The 27,748-nt window shown below is 40.3% G+C and overlaps 1 protein-coding gene across 1 annotated transcript in view; it reads right to left on the bottom strand.

The window, feature by feature from the left end:
• Window positions 1-27,748, bottom strand: part of LOC137295959 (hepatocyte growth factor receptor-like) — a 64,685-nt gene that overhangs the window by 7,762 nt on the left and 29,175 nt on the right. The window contains exons 3-16 of the mRNA XM_067827560.1: window positions 26,576-26,683; window positions 25,947-26,069; window positions 25,342-25,466; window positions 24,455-24,622; window positions 22,852-22,945; window positions 21,213-21,416; window positions 18,540-18,680; window positions 16,717-16,936; window positions 14,240-14,377; window positions 13,929-14,018; window positions 13,147-13,328; window positions 12,183-12,292; window positions 10,472-10,631; window positions 8,912-9,048 (exon numbers count right to left, since the gene is read on the bottom strand). Coding sequence (XP_067683661.1) covers window positions 8,912-9,048; window positions 10,472-10,631; window positions 12,183-12,292; window positions 13,147-13,328; window positions 13,929-14,018; window positions 14,240-14,377; window positions 16,717-16,936; window positions 18,540-18,680; window positions 21,213-21,416; window positions 22,852-22,945; window positions 24,455-24,622; window positions 25,342-25,466; window positions 25,947-26,069; window positions 26,576-26,683 — 2,000 coding nt within the window. The remainder of the gene's footprint in view (window positions 1-8,911; window positions 9,049-10,471; window positions 10,632-12,182; window positions 12,293-13,146; window positions 13,329-13,928; window positions 14,019-14,239; window positions 14,378-16,716; window positions 16,937-18,539; window positions 18,681-21,212; window positions 21,417-22,851; window positions 22,946-24,454; window positions 24,623-25,341; window positions 25,467-25,946; window positions 26,070-26,575; window positions 26,684-27,748) is intronic.

Here is a 27,748-nt window from a genome sequence, read left to right as displayed (position 1 = left end):
TATGGTATACACTATGTATAGTTCCTAGGCTGGGTATGATACTCCATGTATAGTACCTAGAATGTATGGTATACACTATGTATAGTTCCTAGGCTGGGTATGATACTCCATGTATAGTACCTAGAATGTATGGTATACACTATGTATAGTTCCTAGGCTGGGTATGATACTCCATGTATAGTACCTTGAATGTATGGTATACACTATGTATAGTTCCTAGGCTGGGTATGATACTCCATGTATAGTACCTAGAATGTATGGTATACACTATGTATAGTTCCTAGGCTGGGTATGATACTCCATGTGTAGTACCTAGAATGAATGTGTACACCATGTATAGTTCCTAGGCTGGGTATGATACTCCATGTATAGTACCTAGAATGTATGGTATACACTATGTATAGTTCCTAGGCTGGTTATGATACTCTATGTATAGTACCTAGAATGTATGGTATACACTATGTATAGTTCCTAGGCTGGGTATGATGCTCCATGTATAGTACCTAGAATGCATGGTATAAATTATGTATAGTTCCTAGGCTGGGTATGATACTCCATGTATAGTACCTAGAAAGTATGGTATACACCATGTATAGTTCCTAGGCTGGGTATGATACTCCATGTATAGTACCTAGAATGTATGGTGTACACTATGTATAGTTCCTAAGCTGGGTATGATACTCCATGTATAGTACCTAGAATGTATGGTATACACTATGTATAGTTCCTAGGCTGGGTATGATACTCCATGTATAGTACCTAGAATGTATGGTATACGCTATGTATAGTTCCTAGGCTGGGTATGATACTCCATGTATAGTACCTAGAATGTATGGTATACACTATGTATAGTTCCTAGGCTGGGTATGATACTCCATGTATAGTACCTAGAATGAATGTGTACACCATGTATAGTTCCTAGGCTGGGTATGATACTCCATGTATAGTACCTAGAATGTATGGTATACACTATGTATAGTTCCTAGGCTGGGTATGATACTCCATGTATAGTACCTAGAATGTATGGTATACACTATGTATAGTTCCTAGGCTGGGTATGATACTCCATGTATAGTACCTAGAATGTATGGTATACACTATGTATAGTTCCTAGGCTGGGTATGATACTCCATGTATAGTACCTAGAATGTATGGTGTACACTATGTATAGTTCCTAGGCTGGGTATGATACTCCATGTATAGTACCTAGAATGTATAGTATACACTATGTATAGTTCCTAGGCTGGGTATGATACTCCATGTATAGTACCTAGAATGTATGGTATACACTATGTATAGTTCCTAGGCTGGGTATGATACTCCATGTATAGTACCTAGAATGAATGTGTACACCATGTATAGTTCCTAGGCTGGGTATGATACTCCATGTATAGTACCTAGAATGTATGGTATACACTATGTATAGTTCCTAGGCTGGGTATGATACTCCATGTATAGTACCTAGAATGTATGGTATACACTATGTATAGTTCCTAGGCTGGGTATGATACTCCATGTATAGTACCTAGAATGTATGGTATACACTATGTATAGTTCCTAGGCTGGGTATGATACTCCATGTATAGTACCTAGAAAGTATGGTATACACTATGTATAGTTCCTAGGCTTGGTATGATACTCCATGTATAGTACCTAGAATGTATGGTATACACTATGTATAGTTCCTAGGCTGGGTATGATACTCCATGTATAGTACCTAGAATGTATGGTATACACCATGTATAGTTCCTAGGCTGGGTATGATACTCCATGTATAGTACCTAGAATGTATGGTATACACTATGTATAGTTCCTAGGCTGGGTATGATACTCCATGTATAGTACCTAGAATGTATGGTATACACTATGTATAGTTCCTAGGCTGGGTATGATACTCCATGTATAGTACCTAGAATGTATGGTGTACACTATGTATAGTTCCTAGGCTGGGTATGATACTCCATGTATAGTACCTAGAATGTATGGTATACACTATGTATAGTTCCTAGGCTGGGTATGATACTCCATGTATAGTACCTAGAATGTATGGTATACACTATGTATAGTTCCTAGGCTGGGTATGATACTCCATGTATAGTACCTAGAATGTATGGTATACACTATGTATAGTTCCTAGGCTGGGTATGATACTCCATGTATAGTACCTTGAATGTATGGTATACACTATGTATAGTTCCTAGGCTGGGTATGATACTCCATGTATAGTACCTAGAATGTATGGTATACACTATGTATAGTTCCTAGGCTGGGTATGATACTCCATGTGTAGTACCTAGAATGAATGTGTACACCATGTATAGTTCCTAGGCTGGGTATGATACTCCATGTATAGTACCTAGAATGTATGGTATACACTATGTATAGTTCCTAGGCTGGGTATGATACTCCATGTGTAGTACCTAGAATGAATGTGTACACCATGTATAGTTCCTAGGCTGGGTATGATACTCCATGTATAGTACCTAGAATGTATGGTATACACTATGTATAGTTCCTAGGCTGGGTATGATACTCCATGTATAGTACCTAGAATGTATGGTATACACTATGTATAGTTCCTAGGCTGGGTATGATACTCCATGTATAGTACCTAGAATGCATGGTATAAACTATGTATAGTTCCTAGGCTGGGTGTGATACTCCATGTATAGTACCTAGAAAGTATGGTATACACTATGTATAGTTCCTAAGCTGGGTATGATACTCCATGTATAGTACCTAGAATGTATGGTATACACTATGTATAGTTCCTAGGCTGGGTATGATACTCCATGTATAGTACCTAGAATGTATGGTATACGCTATGTATAGTTCCTAGGCTGGGTATGATACTCCATGTATAGTACCTAGAATGTATGGTATACACTATGTATAGTTCCTAGGCTGGGTATGATACTCCATGTATAGTACCTAGAATGAATGTGTACACCATGTATAGTTCCTAGGCTGGGTATGATACTCCATGTATAGTACCTAGAATGTATGGTATACACTATGTATAGTTCCTAGGCTGGGTATGATACTCCATGTATAGTACCTAGAATGTATGGTATACACTATGTATAGTTCCTAGGCTGGGTATGATACTCCATGTATAGTACCTAGAATGTATGGTATACACTATGTATAGTTCCTAGGCTGGGTATGATACTCCATGTATAGTACCTAGAATGTATGGTATACACTATGTATAGTTCCTAGGCTGGGTATGATACTCCATGTATAGTACCTAGAATGTATGGTATACACTATGTATAGTTCCTAGGCTGGGTATGATACTCCATGTATAGTACCTAGAATGAATGTGTACACCATGTATAGTTCCTAGGCTGGGTATGATACTCCATGTATAGTACCTAGAATGTATGGTATACACCATGTATAGTTCCTAGGCTGGGTATGATACTCCATGTATAGTACCTAGAATGTATGGTATACACTATGTATAGTTCCTAGGCTGGGTATGATACTCCATGTATAGTACCTAGAATGTATGGTATACACTATGTATAGTTCCTAGGCTGGGTATGATACTCCATGTATAGTACCTAGAATGTATGGTATACACCATGTATAGTTCCTAGGCTGGGTATGATACTCCATGTATAGTACCTTGAATGTATGGTATACACTATGTATAGTTCCTAGGCTGGGTATGATACTCCATGTATAGTACCTTGAATGTATGGTGTACACTATGTATAGTTCCTAGGCTGGGTATGATACTCCATGTATAGTACCTAGAATGTATGGTATACACTATGTATAGTTCCTAGGCTGGGTATGATACTCCATGTGTAGTACCTAGAATGAATGTGTACACCATGTATAGTTCCTAGGCTGGGTATGATACTCCATGTATAGTACCTAGAATGTATGGTATACACTATGTATAGTTCCTAGGCTGGTTATGATACTCTATGTATAGTACCTAGAATGTATGGTATACACTATGTATAGTTCCTAGGCTGGGTATGATGCTCCATGTATAGTACCTAGAATGCATGGTATAAACTTTGTATATTTCCTAGGCTGGGTATGATACTCCATGTATAGTACCTAGAAAGTATGGTATACACTATGTATAGTTCCTAGGCCGGGTATGATACTCCATGTATAGTACCTTGAATGTATGGTGTACACTATGTATAGTTCCTAAGCTGGGTATGATACTCCATGTATAGTACCTAGAATGTATGGTATACACTATGTATAGTTCCTAGGCTGGGTATGATACTCCATGTATAGTACCTAGAATGTATGGTATACGCTATGTATAGTTCCTAGGCTGGGTATGATACTCCATGTATAGTACCTAGAATGTATGGTATACACTATGTATAGTTCCTAGGCTGGGTATGATACTCCATGTATAGTACCTAGAATGAATGTGTACACCATGTATAGTTCCTAGGCTGGGTATGATACTCCATGTATAGTACCTAGAATGTATGGTATACACTATGTATAGTTCCTAGGCTGGGTATGATACTCCATGTATAGTACCTAGAATGTATGGTATACACTATGTATAGTTCCTAGGCTGGGTATGATACACCATGTATAGTACCTAGAATGTATGGTATACACTATGTATAGTTCCTAGGCTGGGTATGATACTCCATGTATAGTACCTAGAATGTATGGTGTACACTATGTATAGTTCCTAGGCTGGGTATGATACTCCATGTATAGTACCTAGAATGTATAGTATACACTATGTATAGTTCCTAGGCTGGGTATGATACTCCATGTATAGTACCTAGAATGTATGGTATACACTATGTATAGTTCCTAGGCTGGGTATGATACTCCATGTATAGTACCTAGAATGAATGTGTACACCATGTATAGTTCCTAGGCTGGGTATGATACTCCATGTATAGTACCTAGAATGTATGGTATACACTATGTATAGTTCCTAGGCTGGGTATGATACTCCATGTATAGTACCTAGAATGTATGGTATACACTATGTATAGTTCCTAGGCTGGGTATGATACTCCATGTATAGTACCTAGAATGTATGGTATACACTATGTATAGTTCCTAGGCTGGGTATGATACTCCATGTATAGTACCTAGAAAGTATGGTATACACTATGTATAGTTCCTAGGCTTGGTATGATACTCCATGTATAGTACCTAGAATGTATGGTATACACCATGTATAGTTCCTAGGCTGGGTATGATACTCCATGTATAGTACCTAGAATGTATGGTATACACCATGTATAGTTCCTAGGTTGGGTGTGATACTCCATGTATAGTACCTAGAATGTATGGTATACACTATGTATAGTTCCTAGGCTGGGTATGATACTCCATGTATAGTACCTAGAATGTATGGTGTACACTATGTATAGTTCCTAGGCTGGGTATGATACTCCATGTATAGTACCTAGAATGTATGGTATACACTATGTATAGTTCCTAGGCTGGGTATGATACTCCATGTATAGTACCTAGAATGTATGGTATACACTATGTATAGTTCCTAGGCTGGGTATGATACTCCATGTATAGTACCTAGAATGTATGGTATACACTATGTATAGTTCCTAGGCTGGGTATGATACTCCATGTATAGTACCTTGAATGTATGGTATACACTATGTATAGTTCCTAGACTGGGTATGATACTCCATGTATAGTACCTAGAATGTATGGTATACACTATGTATAGTTCCTAGGCTGGGTATGATACTCCATGTGTAGTACCTAGAATGAATGTGTACACCATGTATAGTTCCTAGGCTGGGTATGATACTCCATGTATAGTACCTAGAATGTATGGTATACACTATGTATAGTTCCTAGGCTGGGTATGATACTCCATGTGTAGTACCTAGAATGAATGTGTACACCATGTATAGTTCCTAGGCTGGGTATGATACTCCATGTATAGTACCTAGAATGTATGGTATACACTATGTATAGTTCCTAGGCTGGGTATGATACTCCATGTATAGTACCTAGAATGTATGGTATACACTATGTATAGTTCCTAGGCTGGGTATGATACTCCATGTATAGTACCTAGAATGCATGGTATAAACTATGTATAGTTCCTAGGCTGGGTATGATACTCCATGTATAGTACCTAGAAAGTATGGTATACACTATGTATAGTTCCTAAGCTGGGTATGATACTCCATGTATAGTACCTAGAATGTATGGTATACACTATGTATAGTTCCTAGGCTGGGTATGATACTCCATGTATAGTACCTAGAATGTATGGTATACGCTATGTATAGTTCCTAGGCTGGGTATGATACTCCATGTATAGTACCTAGAATGTATGGTATACACTATGTATAGTTCCTAGGCTGGGTATGATACTCCATGTATAGTACCTAGAATGAATGTGTACACCATGTATAGTTCCTAGGCTGGGTATGATACTCCATGTATAGTACCTAGAATGTATGGTATACACTATGTATAGTTCCTAGGCTGGGTATGATACTCCATGTATAGTACCTAGAATGTATGGTATACACTATGTATAGTTCCTAGGCTGGGTATGATACTCCATGTATAGTACCTAGAATGTATGGTATACACTATGTATAGTTCCTAGGCTGGGTATGATACTCCATGTATAGTACCTAGAATGTATGGTATACACTATGTATAGTTCCTAGGCTGGGTATGATACTCCATGTATAGTACCTAGAATGTATGGTGTACACTATGTATAGTTCCTAGGCTGGGTATGATACTCCATGTATAGTACCTAGAATGTATAGTATACACTATGTATAGTTCCTAGGCTGGGTATGATACTCCATGTATAGTACCTAGAATGTATGGTATACACTATGTATAGTTCCTAGGCTGGGTATGATACTCCATGTATAGTACCTAGAATGTATGGTATACACTATGTATAGTTCCTAGGCTGGGTATGATACTCCATGTATAGTACCTAGAATGTATGGTATACACTATGTATAGTTCCTAGGCTGGGTATGATACTCCATGTATAGTACCTAGAATGAATGTGTACACCATGTATAGTTCCTAGGCTGGGTATGATACTCCATGTATAGTACCTAGAATGTATGGTATACACCATGTATAGTTCCTAGGCTGGGTATGATACTCCATGTATAGTACCTAGAATGTATGGTATACACTATGTATAGTTCCTAGGCTGGGTATGATACTCCATGTATAGTACCTAGAATGTATGGTATACACTATGTATAGTTCCTAGGCTGGGTATGATACTCCATGTATAGTACCTAGAATGAATGTGTACACCATGTATAGTTCCTAGGCTGGGTATGATACTCCATGTATAGTACCTAGAATGTATGGTATACACCATGTATAGTTCCTAGACTGGGTATGATACTCCATGTATAGTACCTAGAATGTATGGTATACACCATGTATAGTTCCTAGGCTGGGTATGATACTCCATGTATAGTACCTAGAATGTATGGTATACACCATGTATAGTTCCTAGACTGGGTATGATACTCCATGTATAGTACCTAGAATGTATGGTATACACCATGTATAGTTCCTAGGCTGGGTATGATACTCCATGTATAGTACCTAGAATGTATGGTATACACCATGTATAGTTCCTAGGCTGGGTATGATACTCCATGTATAGTACCTAGAATGTATGGTATACACCATGTATAGTTCCTAGGCTGGGTATGATACTCCATGTATAGTACCTAGAATGTATGGTATACACCATGTATAGTTCCTAGGCTGGGTATGATACTCCATGTATAGTACCTAGAATGTATGGTATACACTATGTATAATTCCTAGGCTGGGTATGATACTCCATGTATAGTACCTAGAATGTATGGTATACACTATGTATAGTTCCTAGGCTGGGTATGATACTCCATGTATAGTACCTAGAATGAATGTGTACACCATGTATAGTTCCTAGGCTGGGTATGATACTCCATGTATAGTACCTAGAATGTATGGTATACACCATGTATAGTTCCTAGACTGGGTATGATACTCCATGTATAGTACCTAGAATGTATGGTATACACTATGTATAGTTCCTAGGCTGGGTATGATACTCCATGTATAGTACCTAGAATGTATGGTATACACTATGTATAGTTCTTAGGCTGGGTATGATACTCCATGTATAGTACCTAGAATGTATGGTATACACTATGTATAGTTCCTAGACTGGGTATGATACTCCATGTATAGTACCTAGAATGTATGGTATACACTATGTATAGTTCCTAGGCTGGGTATGATACTCCATGTATAGTACCTAGAATGTATGGTATACACTATGTATAGTTCCTAGGCTGGGTATGATACTCCATGTATAGTACCTAGAATGTATGGTATACACTATGTATAGTTCCTAGGCTGGGTATGATACTCCATGTATAGTACCTAGAATGAATGTGTACACCATGTGTAGTACAAAGAATGTATGTGATACACCGTGAATAGTACTATTGTGCGGCAGTGTTCCGCATTGTGAGGATAGATGATTTTTTGTAGTACCCGGAAGTAGATGAGACTCGAAAGTTAAAAACTCGTGTAGAATAGTTTAGCTTTTAGGATATATATATATATTGGTTATAGTCTAGGTGTAAGCAGGCAGCTTCACTTCAGTACCTAGAGCGTATGTGATATATATTGTGCATAGAACTTGGAATGTAAGCGATACACCGTGTGTAGTACCTAAAAAGTGTGTGATACACCATGCAAAGTACTTAGAATGTATTTGATACACCAGGCATAGTCCCTGGTATGTATGTTATACACCATGCATAAAACGTAGTATGTATCTGATACACAATGTATAGTGCATAGTATGTATGATATACACCACGCACAGTACTTAGAATGTGTGTGATACACATGGGCTTCTTACAGTTCATTACTGCAAAACCATGGCTGTTGGAGTCGTCGTCCGTATTGCAGGTAGCGCCCAATGTCCCACCCTTCCACCCCTGGGTAGGGCACTGAACCACGTGTCAGCATCTCCCACAGAACCACCCCAAGGGACCACTGCAAGGAAATATTGTGAACTGAAGAATGCCATTGTTGTGATGCAGGTATTGCTACGTCATTGTATACCCAAGTGAGCGAGTTTAGTTTTACTCCACACTCGGCAATGTTCCAGCTATATGTACACGTGCAAAAAAGTTAGCGCCACACACTAGTTTTGTGATCCTCTACTTTCGATACTCACTGGTAACTATCATAACGAGATCTATGCCTGTCATTGGCATCATTGATTTGATTATGTTTGGCAACTAAACAGGTGATGACGCTGTGATGACGACCAATCTCACCAAAGACCGGTGAAACCAAGTGTGTAAAACTTGATTTTCAAGATTCAGACGGTAGGGAAATGGAGTTGCACGTGCAGAGCATTTTCTTTGTCATATTTTGACAATCTTAGGTTCAAGAATATATGGAAGGTTAATTCAGTCATAGATATTTATAGTTTGCATTTCTGATCTTCAGTGGTGAAATCAAGACACTATGAAAATAGTGGCCCTTAACTTTTGTGCAAGTGTATAGGTTCAGTTAGTAAACAATCTAGTCTAGACCAGACAATCCCGTTACGAACATCGCGAGCATCGATTCACACAATTGGGATACGATGACACATTTCAACTAAATCAGCGAGAGGCATGGTTTGCTGAAGATCAATTGTAACCCGAATGTTTACGAGTCCCTTGATTGACACATGTCATCGTATCCCATTTGCCTTGGCCGATACCTATGCTGTGGATCACTGGAGTGTCTGGTCCAGACTATTGCCAGACTGCCGTCATGCAGTTGGGCGATTGTTGACTGCGGCGTTCAAAAGACAATCAAACAAACATTTGCAGGTGTTCCATACATATATTACCTGTATCACAGCAGAGGTCAGTCAAATGTCAGTTGAATAATGACTACTGAAGCATCTCTTTTCAGACCAGTGTGACCTCACATAGCTGAATAACAATTGTCTGCAGATATTTATTGCCTCTGAACACATTCTATGTGACGTCATGTTTGTTTCACGGCTGCGTGCGTCGTCATAGCCTTTGTAAATGCAAATGTCCACAGAACGACCAATCTGGCCAGATGTCTGTACAAAGGACAGGAACTCTCTACATTGTCAGGTGCCTGTTTGTCAGCACCGAATAACAGCGTGCCTACAGTGCCAACTTTGGTAGACATGGGTTTGGCCTCCTCTCATTATTGTCCTAATCAGAAACTAGTCTATACCTGACCTCACGGGACTTGGAGTTGCATCTCTTATCTTAATCAGAAGCCAGTTTGTCTATACTTGCTCACACACTAGACCCTATGTTGTCTACACAGTACCCTGGATGTAACTGAGAATAACAGCATGCAGTACCTACCACACACTAGACCCTATGTTGTCTACACAGTACACTGGATGTAACTGAGAATAACAGCATGCAGTACCTACCACGTCGGACTTGGAACTATAGCTTCCTCTCTCCATGCTTTCTGGCGCCATCCAGCGGATGGGCAGCTTCTTCTTGTTGTCGCTGCTGTAGTAGCCTTTTTCGTAGATGTCTCTGCACAATCCAAAGTCCGCCACCTTCACGTGCAGGTTGTCATCAAGCCTGGAGGATACAGGGCGGTTACAATCCTTATATGATGAATACATAGGTGAGTGAGTGCGTTTTACGCCGCTTTTAGCAATATCCCGCAAAATTACGGCGGAGGATACCAGAAATGGGCTTCACAATTTACCCATGTTTCAGTAATGTGACGATGTTGCAGTACTATAGTCTTGCAACAATGGGACTCTATTCCAGCAATGTGATATGATGTGAGTGTTGCAGTAATGTGAAAGTGTTGCAGTAATGTGACAGTGATGCAGTACTGTGACAGTAGTAGAGCTGCAGTCTTGCAGTAATGTGGCGGTCTTGCACTTGTGTGACCTCGTTACAGTAATCTGACAGTCTTGAAGTAATGTGACTCTATTCCAGCAATGTGATGTTGTTGAGAGTGTTGCAATAATGTGAGAGTGTTGCAGTAATTTGAGAGTGTTGCAATAATGTGAGAGTGTTGCAATAATGTGAGTGTTGCAGTAATTTGAGGGTCTTGCAATAATGTGAGAGTGTTGCAATAATGTGAGAGTATTGCAGTAATGTGAGAGTGTTGCAATGATGTGAGAGTGTTGCAATAATGTGAGAGTGTTGCAGTAATTTGAGGGTCTTGCAGTAATGTGAGAGTGTTGCAATAATGTGAGAGTGTTTCAGTAATTAGAGGGTCTTGCAGTAATGTGAGAGTGTTGCAATAATGTGAGAGTGTTGCAGTAATTTTAGGGTCTTGCAGTAATGTGAGAGTGTTGCAATAATGTGAGAGTGTTGCAGTAATTTGAGGGTCTTGCAGTAATGTGAGATTGTTGCACTAATGTGACAGTGTTGTGGTAATGTGAGAGTCTTGCAGTTATGTGACGATGTTGCAGAATGTGTCTGTCACTGGCAAGTTTCACATTAAGTTTTGAATCTGTCCCCAGCATTGTTCAAGTACATAGCAGGAGAAAAGTGAAATAATCATTTGTAAATCCATATACAATCATACAACAAGGTTTCCCAAATAATGTGTGATATGTGATACCTACGTTATACAATGTATGATCGATGCAGTTGGTATGTGATACCTACAGTATACAATGTGATAGTGAAGCAGTTGATATATGAGACCTACCTTATACAATGTGACAGTGAAACACTTCCTATGTGATACCTACGTCATGCAGTGCAATAGTGAGGAGGTTGACATGTTGTGATAATACGCTATCATTTAATGTTAGTGTTGTGTGATATCTACTTTATGCTGGATGACACATGTCATCATATACCATTTGCGAGATCGAGACCCGTGGTGTTTATCAGTGGATTGTCTGGTCCAGACTCGATTATTTACAATCCTCCACCATATAACTGACTATTGTTGAGTTAGACAACAAACAGACCAACAAAATGCTATCTGACTGAGTCAGAGTTAGAGATACGTGTATACGGAACAAAAATAGAAACACGTCTGTGTTTGAAATAGAAGCCATAAACATGAACGCTTACTTTCATTTTTTTTCTTGCGTTTTTCTTTAAGTTCAGTAACTTATGGATGGCACCGTCTTTCCAATATTGGCCTAAGCAACTCACATGCAGTTCCTGGCCGCCAAGTCCCTATGAACCAGTTTAAGAGATGACAGATAGTTCATGCCCTCAGCAATATCTACACCCCATCTCAGGATGTCGAACACGCGCACCTCCTGCAAGGATAATAAGCTACTAAGTTAACAACAGCATGAGAAAATTCCATATGTGGCCATGATAAACTACCCCCGTTATGGGGATATGCGTATACAGTGTTCAGTATTTGGGGTACACTTTCTATTACGTTAGGTCTACACTCGTAACATCAAGGGGACCTGTTGGTCTAATCTCGTCTTCGTATCAAGAGGACCTGTTAGTCTAACCTCGTCTTGGTATCAAAAGGACCTGTTGGTCTAATCTCGTCTTGGTATCAAGAGGGCTTGTTTGTCAACACTTGTTTTAATATCAAGAGACCTAGTCAGTGTTTCCATCTTGATATAATGAGGCAACGTTGGTCCATTAAGGTTTAATTTAGCAGATCCAGTTGAGACACACACAAGTCTTACTAACCATCAAAGAGCCTACTGACCTACACTCACTCATAATACCAAGAGGCCCAGTTGGCATTCATTTGTCTTCATATCAAGAGGCCCAGTTGCTCTATACTCGTCAGACCAAGATTCCCAATTGGTCTTCATTCGTCTTAATACCAAGAAGCCCAATTTTCTTACACTCGTCTTAATATCAGGAGGTCCAGTTGTCCTACACTGGTAATACGAAGAGGCCTAGTTAGTTTTCACTCGTCTTGAGATCAAGAAAACCAGTTGGCCTACACTAATCCTAATATCAAGAAGCCTAGTCTTTCCATCCTGATATAATTTGGCTACGTTTGTTCATAGTCTTTATAGCATTAGACCCAGTTGAGACACGCAGCGAGGCAACCGTATATGGTTGACGAGATTAGTAACACTTATAAAGAAAGGACTTTTGTCTGTGAAAAGTCCTTCAATGATTCGTTTGTTGACCTTACCTTCGTGTCTTTTGAGACGTACGACATGAGATCCCCATTGGACATGAAGGGGAGAATCACCATTGGCTGTTGACTTTCGTTCACCGAGATCCCCAACAACCTCAGGACATTCTCGTGGTCAAAGCTCTTCATCACCAGTGCTTCCTCTACAAAGCTAGCAAGATCCATATTCTGGTTGTTATCTGGAATACAGATTTTATCACAGGAGTTGTCAAGACTCCCAACAAACAGGATGTGGCAATTTCCGTAAGACTGAAGGACAATATCTTTTTCAAGTTGTTTCTGGAACAAATTATTAAAATCAAACATACCGACATGACTGTTAACTATCATTAGCCATCAGGATGTCACGTCTGCACCACTGATTGTGGAGGTCGTTGAGGAAGATGTGGCATGACAAACAATCTCGCGCTAAAATAGTTGAAATTTCTTCAGGAAAATATTTGAAGCAAATTACACATGAATTTGAGGCGGTGGGGGTAGACTTGTCACAATGGAAAACGGGGTTCAGTTCCCTACATTGGTACAATGTGTGAAGGCCATTTCGGGTTTTACCTACTGTGATATTACTGGAATATTGCCAGAAGCGGTGTAAAACCATGCCCCACTCACTCACTGATTAGTGTGATTTGGTCAGTTTGGTGGTTCAAGCCGAAAACACGATTCCGATTCCCCACATGTGGAGTCCCTAACCGTGATATTCCGTGAACGTTGCTAAAAGTGACGTTAAATCAAACCTCAAACAGCAGTTGTTAAAGAAGAGGAAGAAGAACAGGCCTCACCTTGCATTGATTTGATAGCGACTTTCTCAACCCTGTCTTCGTCATTTGCATCTGTGTGCAACAAGCCTTCGTACACACACCCGAAGTTGCCTGCAATGACACAGGTCAAATTTGTACAGACACACATTCTGTCAGTTTGTTGACTTACTACAACATATCTGCTTTGATGAATAAACAAACTGGATTACATAAATCTTTGATAAAGATGTCTGAAGGTTGTTTTGGCAATCCTCCACCCGTGTCCTGGTGGATTTGCATACTGACACTTAAAATCACACTAGGTTGAGATAAAAACAGAATGTTAGCTCTACCTGAGCCTATAGTAGCTCCAAGTTGCAGCCTTGAAAAGTCCACGATGACCTTGTTCTGTTCAATACGTTGCATGAGTTCCGGTGACAGGGTTTCCTTCACCCTGGGTTCCAACAGGAAGTAGTTATTCACTGCTCTGTCTTGAATAAAACAAATACAACTGTACTAAATTAACTGCAACATAAAATTGCATAAAACAAAAGTTATTTAAAAAGTAGTATAGGGAATGACAGTTAGCTAAGAATTTCCTTAGCTTTGCTTAGCTTTTGTTTAGCTTTGCTTAGCTTTAGCACACTTATATGTGAAGTGAGCCAGAACTGTCATTCCCTATACTACTTAAAATGTAACAAAAATAACCCTAAATAACCATGAAGCAAAGCACTTTGCTTGGAATTCGCGCATTGCACGTGCACTTTGTGCACAATGTACGTACTCACTTTTTTGCCGGCTTTTTGACACCAGAAGTTCACACACCTGATACTGGAACTGATCTTGCCTCTGAATGTTCGATCTGAACAGTGCACGCATCATGCCATGGCTTACATCAAATCAACGTTTTCAGGCCGGGAGTATACTGGAGAGTGGAATGGCCCAAAATGAAGTGGACAGACATTTTGGTGTCAAACATGATTTGCCTTGGACCACGGACCTTGCGGACCATGGACCTTGCATGATGTCACGTCAGCAAGACAACCACAGCCGACCCTTCTGAGGAATCAATTCTACATTGCCAGGTTTACTGTTCGTACCATACCTGGCTTATATCCGGCCAGTTCCATAGCAGCACGGAACCGACTGAGGGAGCACAACATTCGGTGTGCGATACTTCATTGTTGCCTCCAACGTCACCATCTTGCCTGGTACAGGCAGCATCTATGGTACAGGAGACATGTTTGGGATGGGGTTTTGTTTACATACCAGTCGGGGTTTCGTCAGGATAACTCCGATGACACGGCATGGATGTACAGACAGAGAGGAGTACGTATACCAACGCGTGTGTTCTTCAACGTCGACAGTTTGAGAACGACGGCGTTATGGTGTGGGTGGGTATAAAATCTCAAGGCCGGGCACAACTTATTATTGGCATTGACAATCTACCGGGTCTGCGATACAGAAATGTGATCACTGGGTCTCATGGGCGTCTTGCAGCTGGTCATTCAGGGACAGAGACATAACTCCACCCTTCAGAAAGATAATGGCCGTCCACATGTCGTTCGTGTTGTGACAGATTCCCAAGACAGCAGAATATTCCCGTTCTCCTCGGGTCAGCTGTTTCTCCGGACCTGTCCCCTGTCGAACATGCTTGGGATGAATTGGAGAGACGTTTACGTTACGCCGAGAATGAACCACTGACGCCAGCTGAATTGAACGAGCACTGGCTCAGACATATAAGTACATTCCGAATGCTTTCGTCAATCGCGTCCTCAGAATCGTCACGTCTTCTGACACGTCTGCTGACACACCGCGTCCACTGACTTGTCTTTCCAAACGTCACGCCTGCCGATATGTGTTCAGTCACGTCTTTTCAATACGTCAGGTCTGCCGACAAGTCGTCAGTCACGTGTGCCCACACGTCAATTCTGCTGACACGTCTTCTGATACATCACGTCTACCGACACGTCATCTAACACGTCACGTCAACTGACACGAATTCTGACACGTAATGTCTTCCGACACGTCACGTCTACCGTCTACCAAAACGTTTCCCTACACGCCACGTCTTCCTACAAGTTTTCAGAATTGTCTCGTCACATCTGCCGACACGTCTGCTGACATGCCACGTCTACCGACACGTCTTTTGACGTGTCACGACTACCGAAACGTCTTCTGTCATGTCACGTCTATCGAAATGTTTTCCGACACGCCACGTCTTCCTACAAGTTTTAAGAATTGTCTCATCACATTTGCCAACACTTCTTCTGACATGTCACGTCTACCGAAACGTCTCCTGTCACGACACTTCTTCCCATAAGTTTCAGAATGGTCTCGTCACATCTGCCGACACGTCTGCTGACGTGTCACTTCTACCGACATGGCATCTTACACGCCATGACCATCGACACGTCTTCTGACACCACACATCTACAGACACGTGACGTCTATCGACACGTCTTTTTATACATCACGTCAACTGACACATCTTCTGACACGTTACGTCTTTACCTGGAATATCCTAAAAAGCAGCGTCACCACTCGATACTCTCCATCAATCACTCAAGTTTGTGGAAATAACGCTTACCATCTGTTGTAGTTGACGTCAACTCCATCAATCACTCAAGCTTGTGGAAATAACGCTTACCATCTGTTGTAGTTGACGTCAACTCCATCAATCACTCAAATTTGTGGAAATAACGCTTACCATCTGTTCTAGTTGACGTCAACTCCATCAATCACTTAAGTTTGTGGAAATAACGCTTACCATCTGTTGTAGTTCACCTCAGCTCCATCAATCACTTAAGTTTGTGGAAATAACGCTTACCATCTGTTGTAGTTGACGTCAACTCCGCTTGTAGACGAGAATGCAAACTTGACTTGTTCTTCTTGATAATCACTGCGGCTACAGCTGCGGCTACGACGACAACAATGATGACAACAACAGCGGATGTTACCGCGATCCCGATGATAAGGTCGGGATTTGAAGTCCGAATTACGAAAGTAACCTGGCCTACATACAGGCTTAGCTTGCTACCCACTTTGACCTGGAATTAACGTAATAAAAGAATGAAGCACACACATGCTCTTTTGTGTTTTACACCGCTCTCAGCAATACTCCAGCTATATGGAGGCGGTGTGTATTTAATCGACTCTGGGTTATACAATCAAATGATCAACATCATGAGCATCTGGTATACGATGATGACATGTATTAAAGACATTGGCTGTTGAAGACCAGTTCTAACCATGAACGTCCATGTGGATATACTAATTAACATAAAATACTCAATGAAAGGCAGATCATAATCAAACCATCAGACCAGCTATATGTGGTTTTTGAAGAATTTACGTTCCAAAAATACAAAAAAATTGTTCCACAAACCATCAGTGAGTGAGAGTGAGTTTAGTTTTACGCCGCTTTTAGCAATTTTCCAGCAAAATCACGGCGGGGTCACAAACTATCATTAACATACAGACACAGTTCACAATTTCTTACGAGTGAGGAGTATCATCACTATTTCATAGCTATTCATAAACGCATGCTCATGCTCGCGTGGTAGCAATCACTGGATTGTCTGGTTTACAAACAACATCATACAGCCTTAGTATGAGTTGAGTTTTTCGTCACATCGGCATTATTCGAGACATATAGCGACGGAAGCATCCTGTGACACTGAAAGCACCTGTTCAGGTTGTTGTCTGAACTGTATAATCGGTTCTGCCTTTAGCAGGGATGTCTTATGAATGAGAGAAGGATTTGGTACGTTCAGTTAAGTATATTTCGCTCATATTTCGTGCATGCGTGTGTACGTGTGGCTGCTTGTACTAGCCCAGACTTAATCTAGTTTTATAGTGCTACCTCACTGAGATACCATGCCGCAGTAAGACATGAATACCCTACTCAGACACATTATACTGATCCTAGCCGATCAATACTTAAGCTAGCTTGTTGTACCCATTAATGCTGAGCGCCAGGCAAGGAACAACAAGTACCATCTTTTAACTTTTTTTTGTATGACGCGGTCGGGGTTCGAACCCGCGTCCTTCCGCTCTCCGAGCGGACGCTCTAACCACTTCACCCCGGCTTAATATGCTGGGCCCTTCGCCCAAAGGAGTATCTAAAGATCGCAAACGTCATTGTCGTTTAAGGTAACACTTTAGGTCTGGTCGTTGGCAGTGGCTGAGGGAGAAAAAGCAAAGTCATCATTCTCATAGAAGAGGCCTTTTATCATGTAACTGATTTTGACATAATGCATGAATAGTATCAGTGAAAGTATTTCTAATGGAAGATTAAATTTGATCAATAAATAATCAACAAAACAAACAAACCACCAATAAATATGAATTTCGAAAAACATCCATCAAAAGATGACCTGTGACTTACGTGGGTTCTTTAAAAACGAGGCCGGTAGGGTAGCCAAGCGGTTAAAGCGTTCACTTGTGACACGGAGGCCTCGGATTCGATTCTTCACATGCATACAAAGCGTCAGGGCCATTTCTGTTGTCCCTATATGTACAAGAAAGAGCTGGCGTCTTTCCGGTCTCTTTCCTCTCATTCCATAACTGATCATCAATGATCATAAGTCCACTCACTTATATACATGTTCGGGGCTCGTGTTAAATGTTACATAGGCCAGTATACTGTACCGTGACATTCTGTGGCGTCTCTACATCCACCATCCAATCTGGCATGCAAGAGATCAGCGTGGAATTGACATGAACATCCGTACAGTTGCTGCGGCCAATTTCGACTCGAACATCTGTTTTTGTGACACCATCGAGCTTAGCCTGAATCAAGATACCACATTACAAGAAATACTTCCTTGCACAGTTACATGAATAATGGCAAAACATACGGTAAATGAGGGAAACTCTAACAAGGGGAGCAGTCACTCCTCCAAAAGCACGTTAGTGTGTGCCTCGGGTCGTTGCGTGATCAGAGAAACCAATATAGCGGCAACTTAGTTTTTCCAGTTTATCTTCAATAGCTATTGACATTCTCTAAGTGTCATGATAACTGAAAAACTACATTTAGAAGATAAGTTACTTGTTAATTCACTTCATTTTAAGACAAATAATTGTTATTGGTGTCCGTATTGGTACAGCGGATTTGTAAAGTTTCAAGTCCCCTTCCACTGGCTTCAATTCTCGGTACACAGCGGTCTAAATTCTATCGCTAGAAACTTCTTTCACACATTCGTTTACTTTTCAGGAGGGAAATATACCTTTGGTTGAAGTGTGTATCAAAGTAATAGTGATAGTTTCATAACTTTAAAAAAAACTATACAAAATTGTTAGGTTGTATTTGAGGTGTGTGAAAAGTATGACATATCGGCGATCTGATCTGATGCGCCATTGATCGAAATACTACAATGTGTTGTTTATTGGCTCTGAAACGTCTTTTACATTCACCTTTAATTTTTATGTGGGGAACGTATCATCAGGGGAAAGGTGTTTGCAAGTAATTGTGATAGTTTCATATTTTTATTTAAAAAATGTTTAGGCGTACTTGCGGGGTGAAAAACATATGACATATCGCCAATCTGATCTGATCCCCATTGGTGCTTGTGATCTGTGTGTGTGTGTGTGTGTGTGTGTGTGTGTGTGTGTGTGTGTGTGTGTGTGTGAGTGTGTGTATGAGTGTGTGTGTGTGTTGACTATGCCCATGTCATTCCCCACCTCATAAGACGTCTGAATTAAGTACTGATGTAAAACATTTTTGAAAGTAAATTCTTTGAAAATCACGCGTTTCAGCGATAGTTTGGGGAGGGATGGCCTTAGTGTATCTTTTATTTTTTTCATTCATTCACTTATAATTCTTGCTCATAATTTTTAGTATAATTCATTAATTCATTTAAAATACCAACTTATACGATAAACTGACCGAAGTTCTGTTTAACACAGCTTAAGTTGCGCTGGGAACAAGCCAGGTCATTGTGTGCGTTGGAGCATGCCGAGGCACTCGCTAATTAGTACAAATCGTAAAGAAAGCATGCGAGTGACCTATACCTGTTGTAGATTATACCTGTAAATAGTAAGCACCAAATCAGTCCAAATACATTATGTATAGTATGAAAACAGACTAACTTTCAATGACGCTGTGCACATCGTTTGTTGCAGTATGATTATTAGTTCGGTAAAGGAGATGATTCTAGAAGAATCACGTTTCATCATTTCAGCTTCACGCATTCCATGCCGACTGAAAGTCAACAGGTTAACTCCCAGCGTAAGGTGGAGTGTGCTCTAAAAATGATATACAAATAAAGTGTGCTCTCTGTACTTCAGCACACCATATACCGGCATGTGTATTTAGTGTACACTGTCCATAACACACATATCGGTAACAATGTTTATGTCGTGTGTATTCTTAATATCACACATATCGGTAACTACGTTTATCTAGTGTAAATTGTCCATAACACACACATCGGTAACAATGTTTATGTCGTGTGTATTCTTAATATCACACATACGTTTATCTAGTGTATATTGTCTATAACACACATATCGGTAACAATGTTTATGTCGTGTGTATTCTTAATATCACACATATCGGTAACTACGTTTATCTAGTGTAAATTGTCCATAACACACACATCGGTAACAATGTTTATGTCGTGTGTATTCTTAATATCACACATACGTTTATCTAGTGTATATTGTCTATAACACACATATCGGTAACAATGTTTATGTCGTGTGTATTCTTAATATCACACATATCGGTAACTACGTTTATCTAGTGTAAATTGTCCATAACACACACATCGGTAACAATGTTTATGTCGTGTGTATTCTTAATATTACACATATCGGTAACTACGTTTATCTAGTGTATATTGTCCATATCACACATATCGGTAACTACGTTTATCTTGTATACATTATCCATACCACACATATCGGCATATTTATCTAATGCACCTTGTCCATATAACACATCGTGGTATGTTTATCCACTGTATATTGTCCATATAACACATAATGGTATGTTTAACTAGTGTATATTGTCTATATCAAACATACTGGTAACAATGTTTATATAGTGTATATTGTCAATGTTACACATATTGGTGTGTTATCTAGTACATAGTGTCCATATCACACATGCCGGTATAATTAACTAGTGAATATTGTCCATATCACACACATCGGTATGTTTAACTAGTGTATATTGTCTATATCAAACAAACTGGTAACAATGTTTATCTTGTGTATATTGACCATGCAACACATATTGGTGTGTTAACTTAGTGTATATTGTCCATATCACACCTACCGGTATATTTAACTAGTGTATATTGTCCAAATCACACTTACATGTATGTTTAATCGGCTTCCTTCCTCGATCTCTGTATCCCTGAAGAGGACTATTTTTGGATCCGGATAAACGGTGAAGTTGAAATCACGTGTCACCATGCCCATTATAACAGAGAGGATTCCGGTTGTTCTGTTTTTTGTGGGAAGGCATGGCGTCTCACAATAGACTTTGTCCGCACCAGAAGTTTCATTTGGGGTACAGCTCTAAAAGAGTGAGTGAGTGAGTTTAGTTTTACGCCGCTTTTTGGCAATAGTCCAGCAATATCACGGGGGACACCAGCAAATGGGCTTCACACATTGTACCCATGTGGGGAATCGAACCCGGGCCTTCGGCGTGATGAGCTCCAAAAGAAACACACCCAAATCAATATCTGTGCACGGAGCGACAGATTAATACATGGCTGCATTCACTGGTCACGAGGGGACCGTGTGTTGATGCACCCTCGATGTTTTTATGTTCCCTGAGCCCGAAGGCTAGGGGAACACAAGCAAATATCGAGAGTACATCAACCCATGGACCCCGATGGACCTGTCAACAACGTATTTATCTTGCCGAACACCTCAATATTAATTTTGAACTTTTTAAGCACGGGTGTCAGATCATACACTTCAGCGAACCTGTGTGAAAAAAACGATTCGAATAATGCATCTTGCTGTTTGTACCGCAGGTATTGTCTTAGTCGCCGCGATGTAATTTCCGTTCTGAGTATTCACATGGACTAAATTTGAACGTCAAATTTTATTTATTGGAATGCGACAAAACTTTTCGCAACATTCGCTAGATTTTGCTGACGACACATTCGTAACTACTCGCCTATTTCCGTGACCTACAAGAAGACTCGTACTCCTACCGTACGCCATTATTATCAAGAATCCTGGCAAACCAATCAAATCGCGCGCAGTAAAACGCATTTCAAAACATGAAAATGGCGGAACTCTTCGACTATGAAACTTCGCTAAACTATACAAAGCCCAATTTAAATATAACCTTTGAGCTAAAGGATGAACAACTTGCAATAGTGAAACATATTTGCAAAGGGAATAACCGTATTGCTGTTTTGCCCATGGGATGTAGGATATTCTTACAACCATGGTTGGAAATTCAGAGTTATCTTTCCTTAATAATGGTACTAGACTGTTTTCATCCCCATGCCCGATTGCGCTTAGACAGGACCCAGAGGTAAACATGGCCACGAGAGGGGTACGAGACGCCACCCGGCTTAAAGGGAATGACACGAATACGTACGAATGTGACGACACAAGTAAAAAGTAGATTTAGAGTTATCTCCCCTCCATCGACTTAAATTCGCATAACATAATTTCTGTATATCATACGTGAGTCAATGGTATTCGGGATAAAGAAGTACAACCACGAAGTACCGAATGAGTTGGTAACGGGGTGCATTTCAATGAACCTCGCTGGTTAGCAGGGAACATTGAAAATAATAGAAAAGCGCTCAGCCAATCAGAAAATGACATTAATGTGTGAGGTAAGATAAATGTATATACACAGTTCACAGACAAACGCCCCCCCTCTCTCTCTCTCTTTCTCTCTCTCTCTTACACACACACACCTACACCATGCATGAGTACAGGCACACAAGGACAAACATGAATTCAGTAAAATGAAATCACTTACCCCCTTCCTAGTCTCGTTGTTTACAATTAATTCGATCCGCGGCTGTTGCACCAGGTCAAAGTGTTTCCCAGTGACTGTGACCGTAAGACCCCCACTGCGAAACATACACTGATTATCAACCAACGTTCTTGCTACAACAAATATGACCACAAAACAGACGAGAGAGATCTATCTGAAAAATATAAACATTGATATATTTGTGTAAAAACGGCTTTATACTAGTACATGTATATGCATTCGAACTCAGATAACCCTTTTACTTCTACATGTAGATTTCGTACCATAACCATGTTATCAGTGCGGACACGTTAAGAATCACGTGAGAATGTCAGGAATTGTCTATTTCGTTGGGCAGTGAGGACTGATTGTTAAACCCATTTAGAAGTTTGTTTCTGAGCGTAGGTGCACGTGCACACACATACGCATATACAGACACATGCAAATAGAAAAATACAAAACACATGGTTTTTTAACATAAACAAAAACATCATGCTTATAGTATACAAGTAGTTACCGCCAGCAACACATGCATCATGAACAGAAAAGTTCCATGTGACTGATCTCTCACACATGGCCTGTGCGACAAGGATCAGTCTGTGTTGGTCAAAGATACTCTGGGAGCAAATGTACGCAAAGTGCTAAGCAGTTCAAAACCAACAAATGTAAATTTTATTATAGCCGTTGTCATTCAAGCTTGACTTGCCACAATAAATGAGTTAGTGAAAATTGATGACTTTGTTTGTCCTTCGAGAACTCAATGTCAGGAAATGTTTAAAAAAACCCTCAGGCCCCCAAATCAGAAAATGTGTAAATTTCCTGGAATATTTAGGAAATGTGTACATTTACTGAGTGAATCACGAAATGTTTAAAGTTCCTAAATAATCCAGGAAATTTAAATATTTCCTGATTTGACACATTTGCTGTAACATATACATATGACCAGTATACACATGACCTATATACATGACCTTTGTAAATGACCTGTATACACATGACCTGAATATACATAACCTGTATACACATGGGCTCTATACATGACCTGAATACATATGACCTCTATACACGACCTGAATACACATGACCTGTATACACTTGACCTGTATACACATGGGCTCTATACATGACCTGAATACACATGATCTGTATACATATGACCTGTACACATATGACCTGTACACATATGACCTCGATACATGACCTGAATACACATGACCTGTATACACTTGACCTGTACACACGTGACTCTATACATGACCTGAACACGCATGACCTGTATACACATGATCTGTATCTATTGTAGATGGTGATTGTAAAGAGGAACCTGACTACATCTACAAACTTTCCATATCTCTATTTGAAACGATGGGGTAGCCAAGTGGTTAAAGCGTTCGTTCGTCACGCTGAAGACCTGAGTTCGATTCTTCACTTACAATGTGTGAAACCCATTTCTGGCGTCTCCCGCCCTATATTGATGGCATGTTTCTAAAAAAACCAACGTTTCACGACACTGACTCACTAAATTTATCTCTGTTCCAAAACAATAACGAATATTTAATATCAGATGTCAAGTAAACGCACATGCCGTTACTGTGTATATACATACCTCTGTATGGATGTTTTCGGGGAGATATTTGTGATGTTTGGGTCTGGCTTGAATGTGAAATATCCAAGTGAGCAGTCCTGAAAGACAACCTTCTCGTTTTTTTTCTGGACGCTGGAATTGGCATCGGGATCTAATTTCTCTACTTCACATTTTAGAACTGTGGTAGACCTGAAATGAAAATGTGGACATGAATAGTCGTCGATGTTTGTCATTCACAGGACACATGCACGACCACCGGCGCTTTTTCATTGCTTGTTGTCCAGCAAAACACCTAGCAGTATTCAAGCTACATGGCGGTGGTCTTTAAATAATCGAACCTGAACCAGACAATCCAGTGAGCAACAGCATGAGCATCGATCTACGCAAATGACATGCGTCAACCAAGTCAGCGAGCCTGACCACACGATCCCGTTAGTAGCCTCTTAAGGCAAGCATGGGGTACTGATGATCAATTCTAACCCGGATCTTCGCTGGTCAAACTGGTCTAAAGTACCCATATCTCGCAAAAGAGGTCTAACGTGACCGGGTGATCTGGCTCACTGACTGATACATGCCATTGTATCTCTTTTGCTTTCAATGCTTATTATTTCAATCAAAGGAAGGATTTTATAGTACAGAATCCTTTCGTTACAAACTCCATCTGCGTGATGGCACAGTCATATTGATGACCATACATATGGTGAGTTGACATATGGACTGATAAGCATTACGAGTAACCTTGTTTGTTTTCAGTAACCTGATACATTATGTGGCTACTTCCACGTTGACTAATAACGTCTAGGAGTCATACTAGTTACTGGATAACACGTTTACTGCTGCTGAGAGATCCTAAAAGATAGGGAGTTTTCTAGCATTAATTTTTAGCCTACGACTATAGAGCTGTTTACCTATGTTCCTTTAGCACACACTTTCGGCCGGCTGCATTTATTTGTTGATCCGTGGTATTGAAGTCGCATCCCTCAAACGTGATGACTGTTCCCCCAGATTTCGGCCCCTCCTTTGGATACCACTTCTGCAAGAAGACAGATACCGCCACTTGGCGTCTACGTGTACGTCATTCAAATCGGGAAGAGAAATAGGTTCATATGTTCCGTCATTAACGCTGTACAGATCATTATTTTGTCTGGGATTTCGGACGTTGTTACATGTCCAATTTCTCCCCCGGCTTCTAATTCGCCGACAAGGCAAATAGAAAGTCTGAAGACAGGTTACCATGTTCAGAATTGCAGAATGAAGCGTGTACTTACAGACGTCCGGTTCGTCCACTTTACACGTACTGGATTCTGATGAGTGCGGGTCTTAAGTCTTGTTTCAGTACCTGGGCTTTACACGTATTGGATGTTGAATTGTGCATGTGTTAAGTTTTGTTTGAGCACTTGGACTTTACATGTGTTGGACATTGATGTGTGCAGGTCTTAAGTTTTGTTTGAGCACTTAGACTTTACATGTGATGGATGTTGATGAGTGTAGGGCATAATATTTGTTTGAGTACCTGCACTTTACACTTGTTTTTTCCGCATGCCTCTTTGAACATACAACCCTCGCACCAACTACACCGACGTTTAAGACTACATTCCTCACAGCGTTTGCCTCTGCAAATGTCCACCTCCTCCGTCTGGAAGTACAGGGACACAAATTAGAGTCCATTTGGGAACTCCGTACATCCAAATCACCCTCACAGCATACAGGCAGTTGATTTATTACAATCCTCACTGTTTGCTATGTCTGAACACCTTTAATAACCACTAGGGTTTGTTGATGAGTCAAGTGGTTAAATCGTTCGCCCGTTCCCCCGAAGACCCGGGTTCTATTTCCAACATGGTCCCATTGTGTGAGGCCCATTTCTGGTGTCCCAAGCCGTGGTATACCTGTAATATTGCTCAAAGGCGGGTAAAACTGAGCTCACCCACTCATTTAAAACATATACACAAGTGTAATTTTAGCTACAATGAGTTGGTGTCTTTCTTATTTCTCGTTCACACACTCACTCACTCCCTCCCTGAATATTGCTGTAGTACTCTGAGAACACGCGGACTCTCTTGATAGTAAGTCGTTTCCATACTTCTAAACAACATACATATATATGATGAAAGCAAAAAAAAAAAAAAAAAGACAACTCGCCAAATTAAAGAGACGCAGGAAACGTTTGTCGCTTCGGACGACGACGTGAAATTGTCGAAAGCCGTCACTGACGTCGTCGTTTAAAGTAAGATTGCCATCCTCTGTAGTCTGTGAACATACATTAATTAAGAGGTGTTTATTGTTATCAAAAGCTTAATGGTGTGCAGGTTAAAATGTCAAGAAATATAAAAAATGAAGTCCCTTATGTTGAATTCCTTGCTAATATGAAAAACGCTTTGTGTATAGGTTCCCTGAATATGTTCATACAGACATCCATTCTACTACAAACAGACGGAGAAGGAAGTCACTCACTCAGTCCAACAAAGTCACTCACTCAGTCCTACAGACATTCACGCTACTACAAACGGATCGTGATTAAAGTCACTCGCTTAATCCTACCGACATCCACATTACCACAAACCGTTCGAGAAGGAAGTCACTCACTAAATCCTACGGACATCCACACTATCAAACAAATACATCAGTGCTACCGCAAAAGACATCCACACTACTTAAACAGATTGACAACAAAGTTACTCTCTTAGTCCTACTCTAGTCCTCTTAGTCTACTCTACCACAAAAAGCATCAATTCTACCACAAACACATCGACAATGTAACCGGTCACCTAGTCCTACATAATAATAAATATTCTAAGATGCTTCGGTGAAAGATCAAAGGCGCCGACAACACTTTATCAGACGATAATATGCACTTTTTGCATTACGTCACAATGTGTTGACGTCGGTGCGCCATTCCAGTCTACCCCCTCGTAATCGAACTTTTTTTGCATTACGTCACAATGTAACCGACGTCACGATGGATGCCAGCTGACTCGTAAAGCCTTCCACTGTAAACTGCTTCGTCGCATCCTGTTTCACATAACAATGCTGCTGAGACATCAACACTACCAAAAAGAGATCGAGAAATATGCTAATGATACAGAATTATTTCTGGATGACTTGGAGGATAGTTTATACGCTGCGATTAATAAAATAGTAGTATAGGGAATGACAGTTCTAAAACACTTTCAAGAAAAGTCTCTACAAAGCCTTATTTACTAAATAAGGCTTTGGTTGGGCCCTTAGCTCTTGCTATTATTACCCCTACTACTTAACGTGTGTTGGAGGTAACACTGTGCCGTACGGTACGATCAATAATTCTTCTCTTACAAA

Source organism: Haliotis asinina, chromosome 9 (assembly GCF_037392515.1).
Source record: "Haliotis asinina isolate JCU_RB_2024 chromosome 9, JCU_Hal_asi_v2, whole genome shotgun sequence".
NCBI classification, from domain to species: Eukaryota; Metazoa; Mollusca; class Gastropoda; order Lepetellida; family Haliotidae; genus Haliotis; species Haliotis asinina.
The sequence above is the reverse complement of the archived record's forward strand: the minus strand, read 5'-3'. Positions and strand labels throughout refer to the sequence as shown.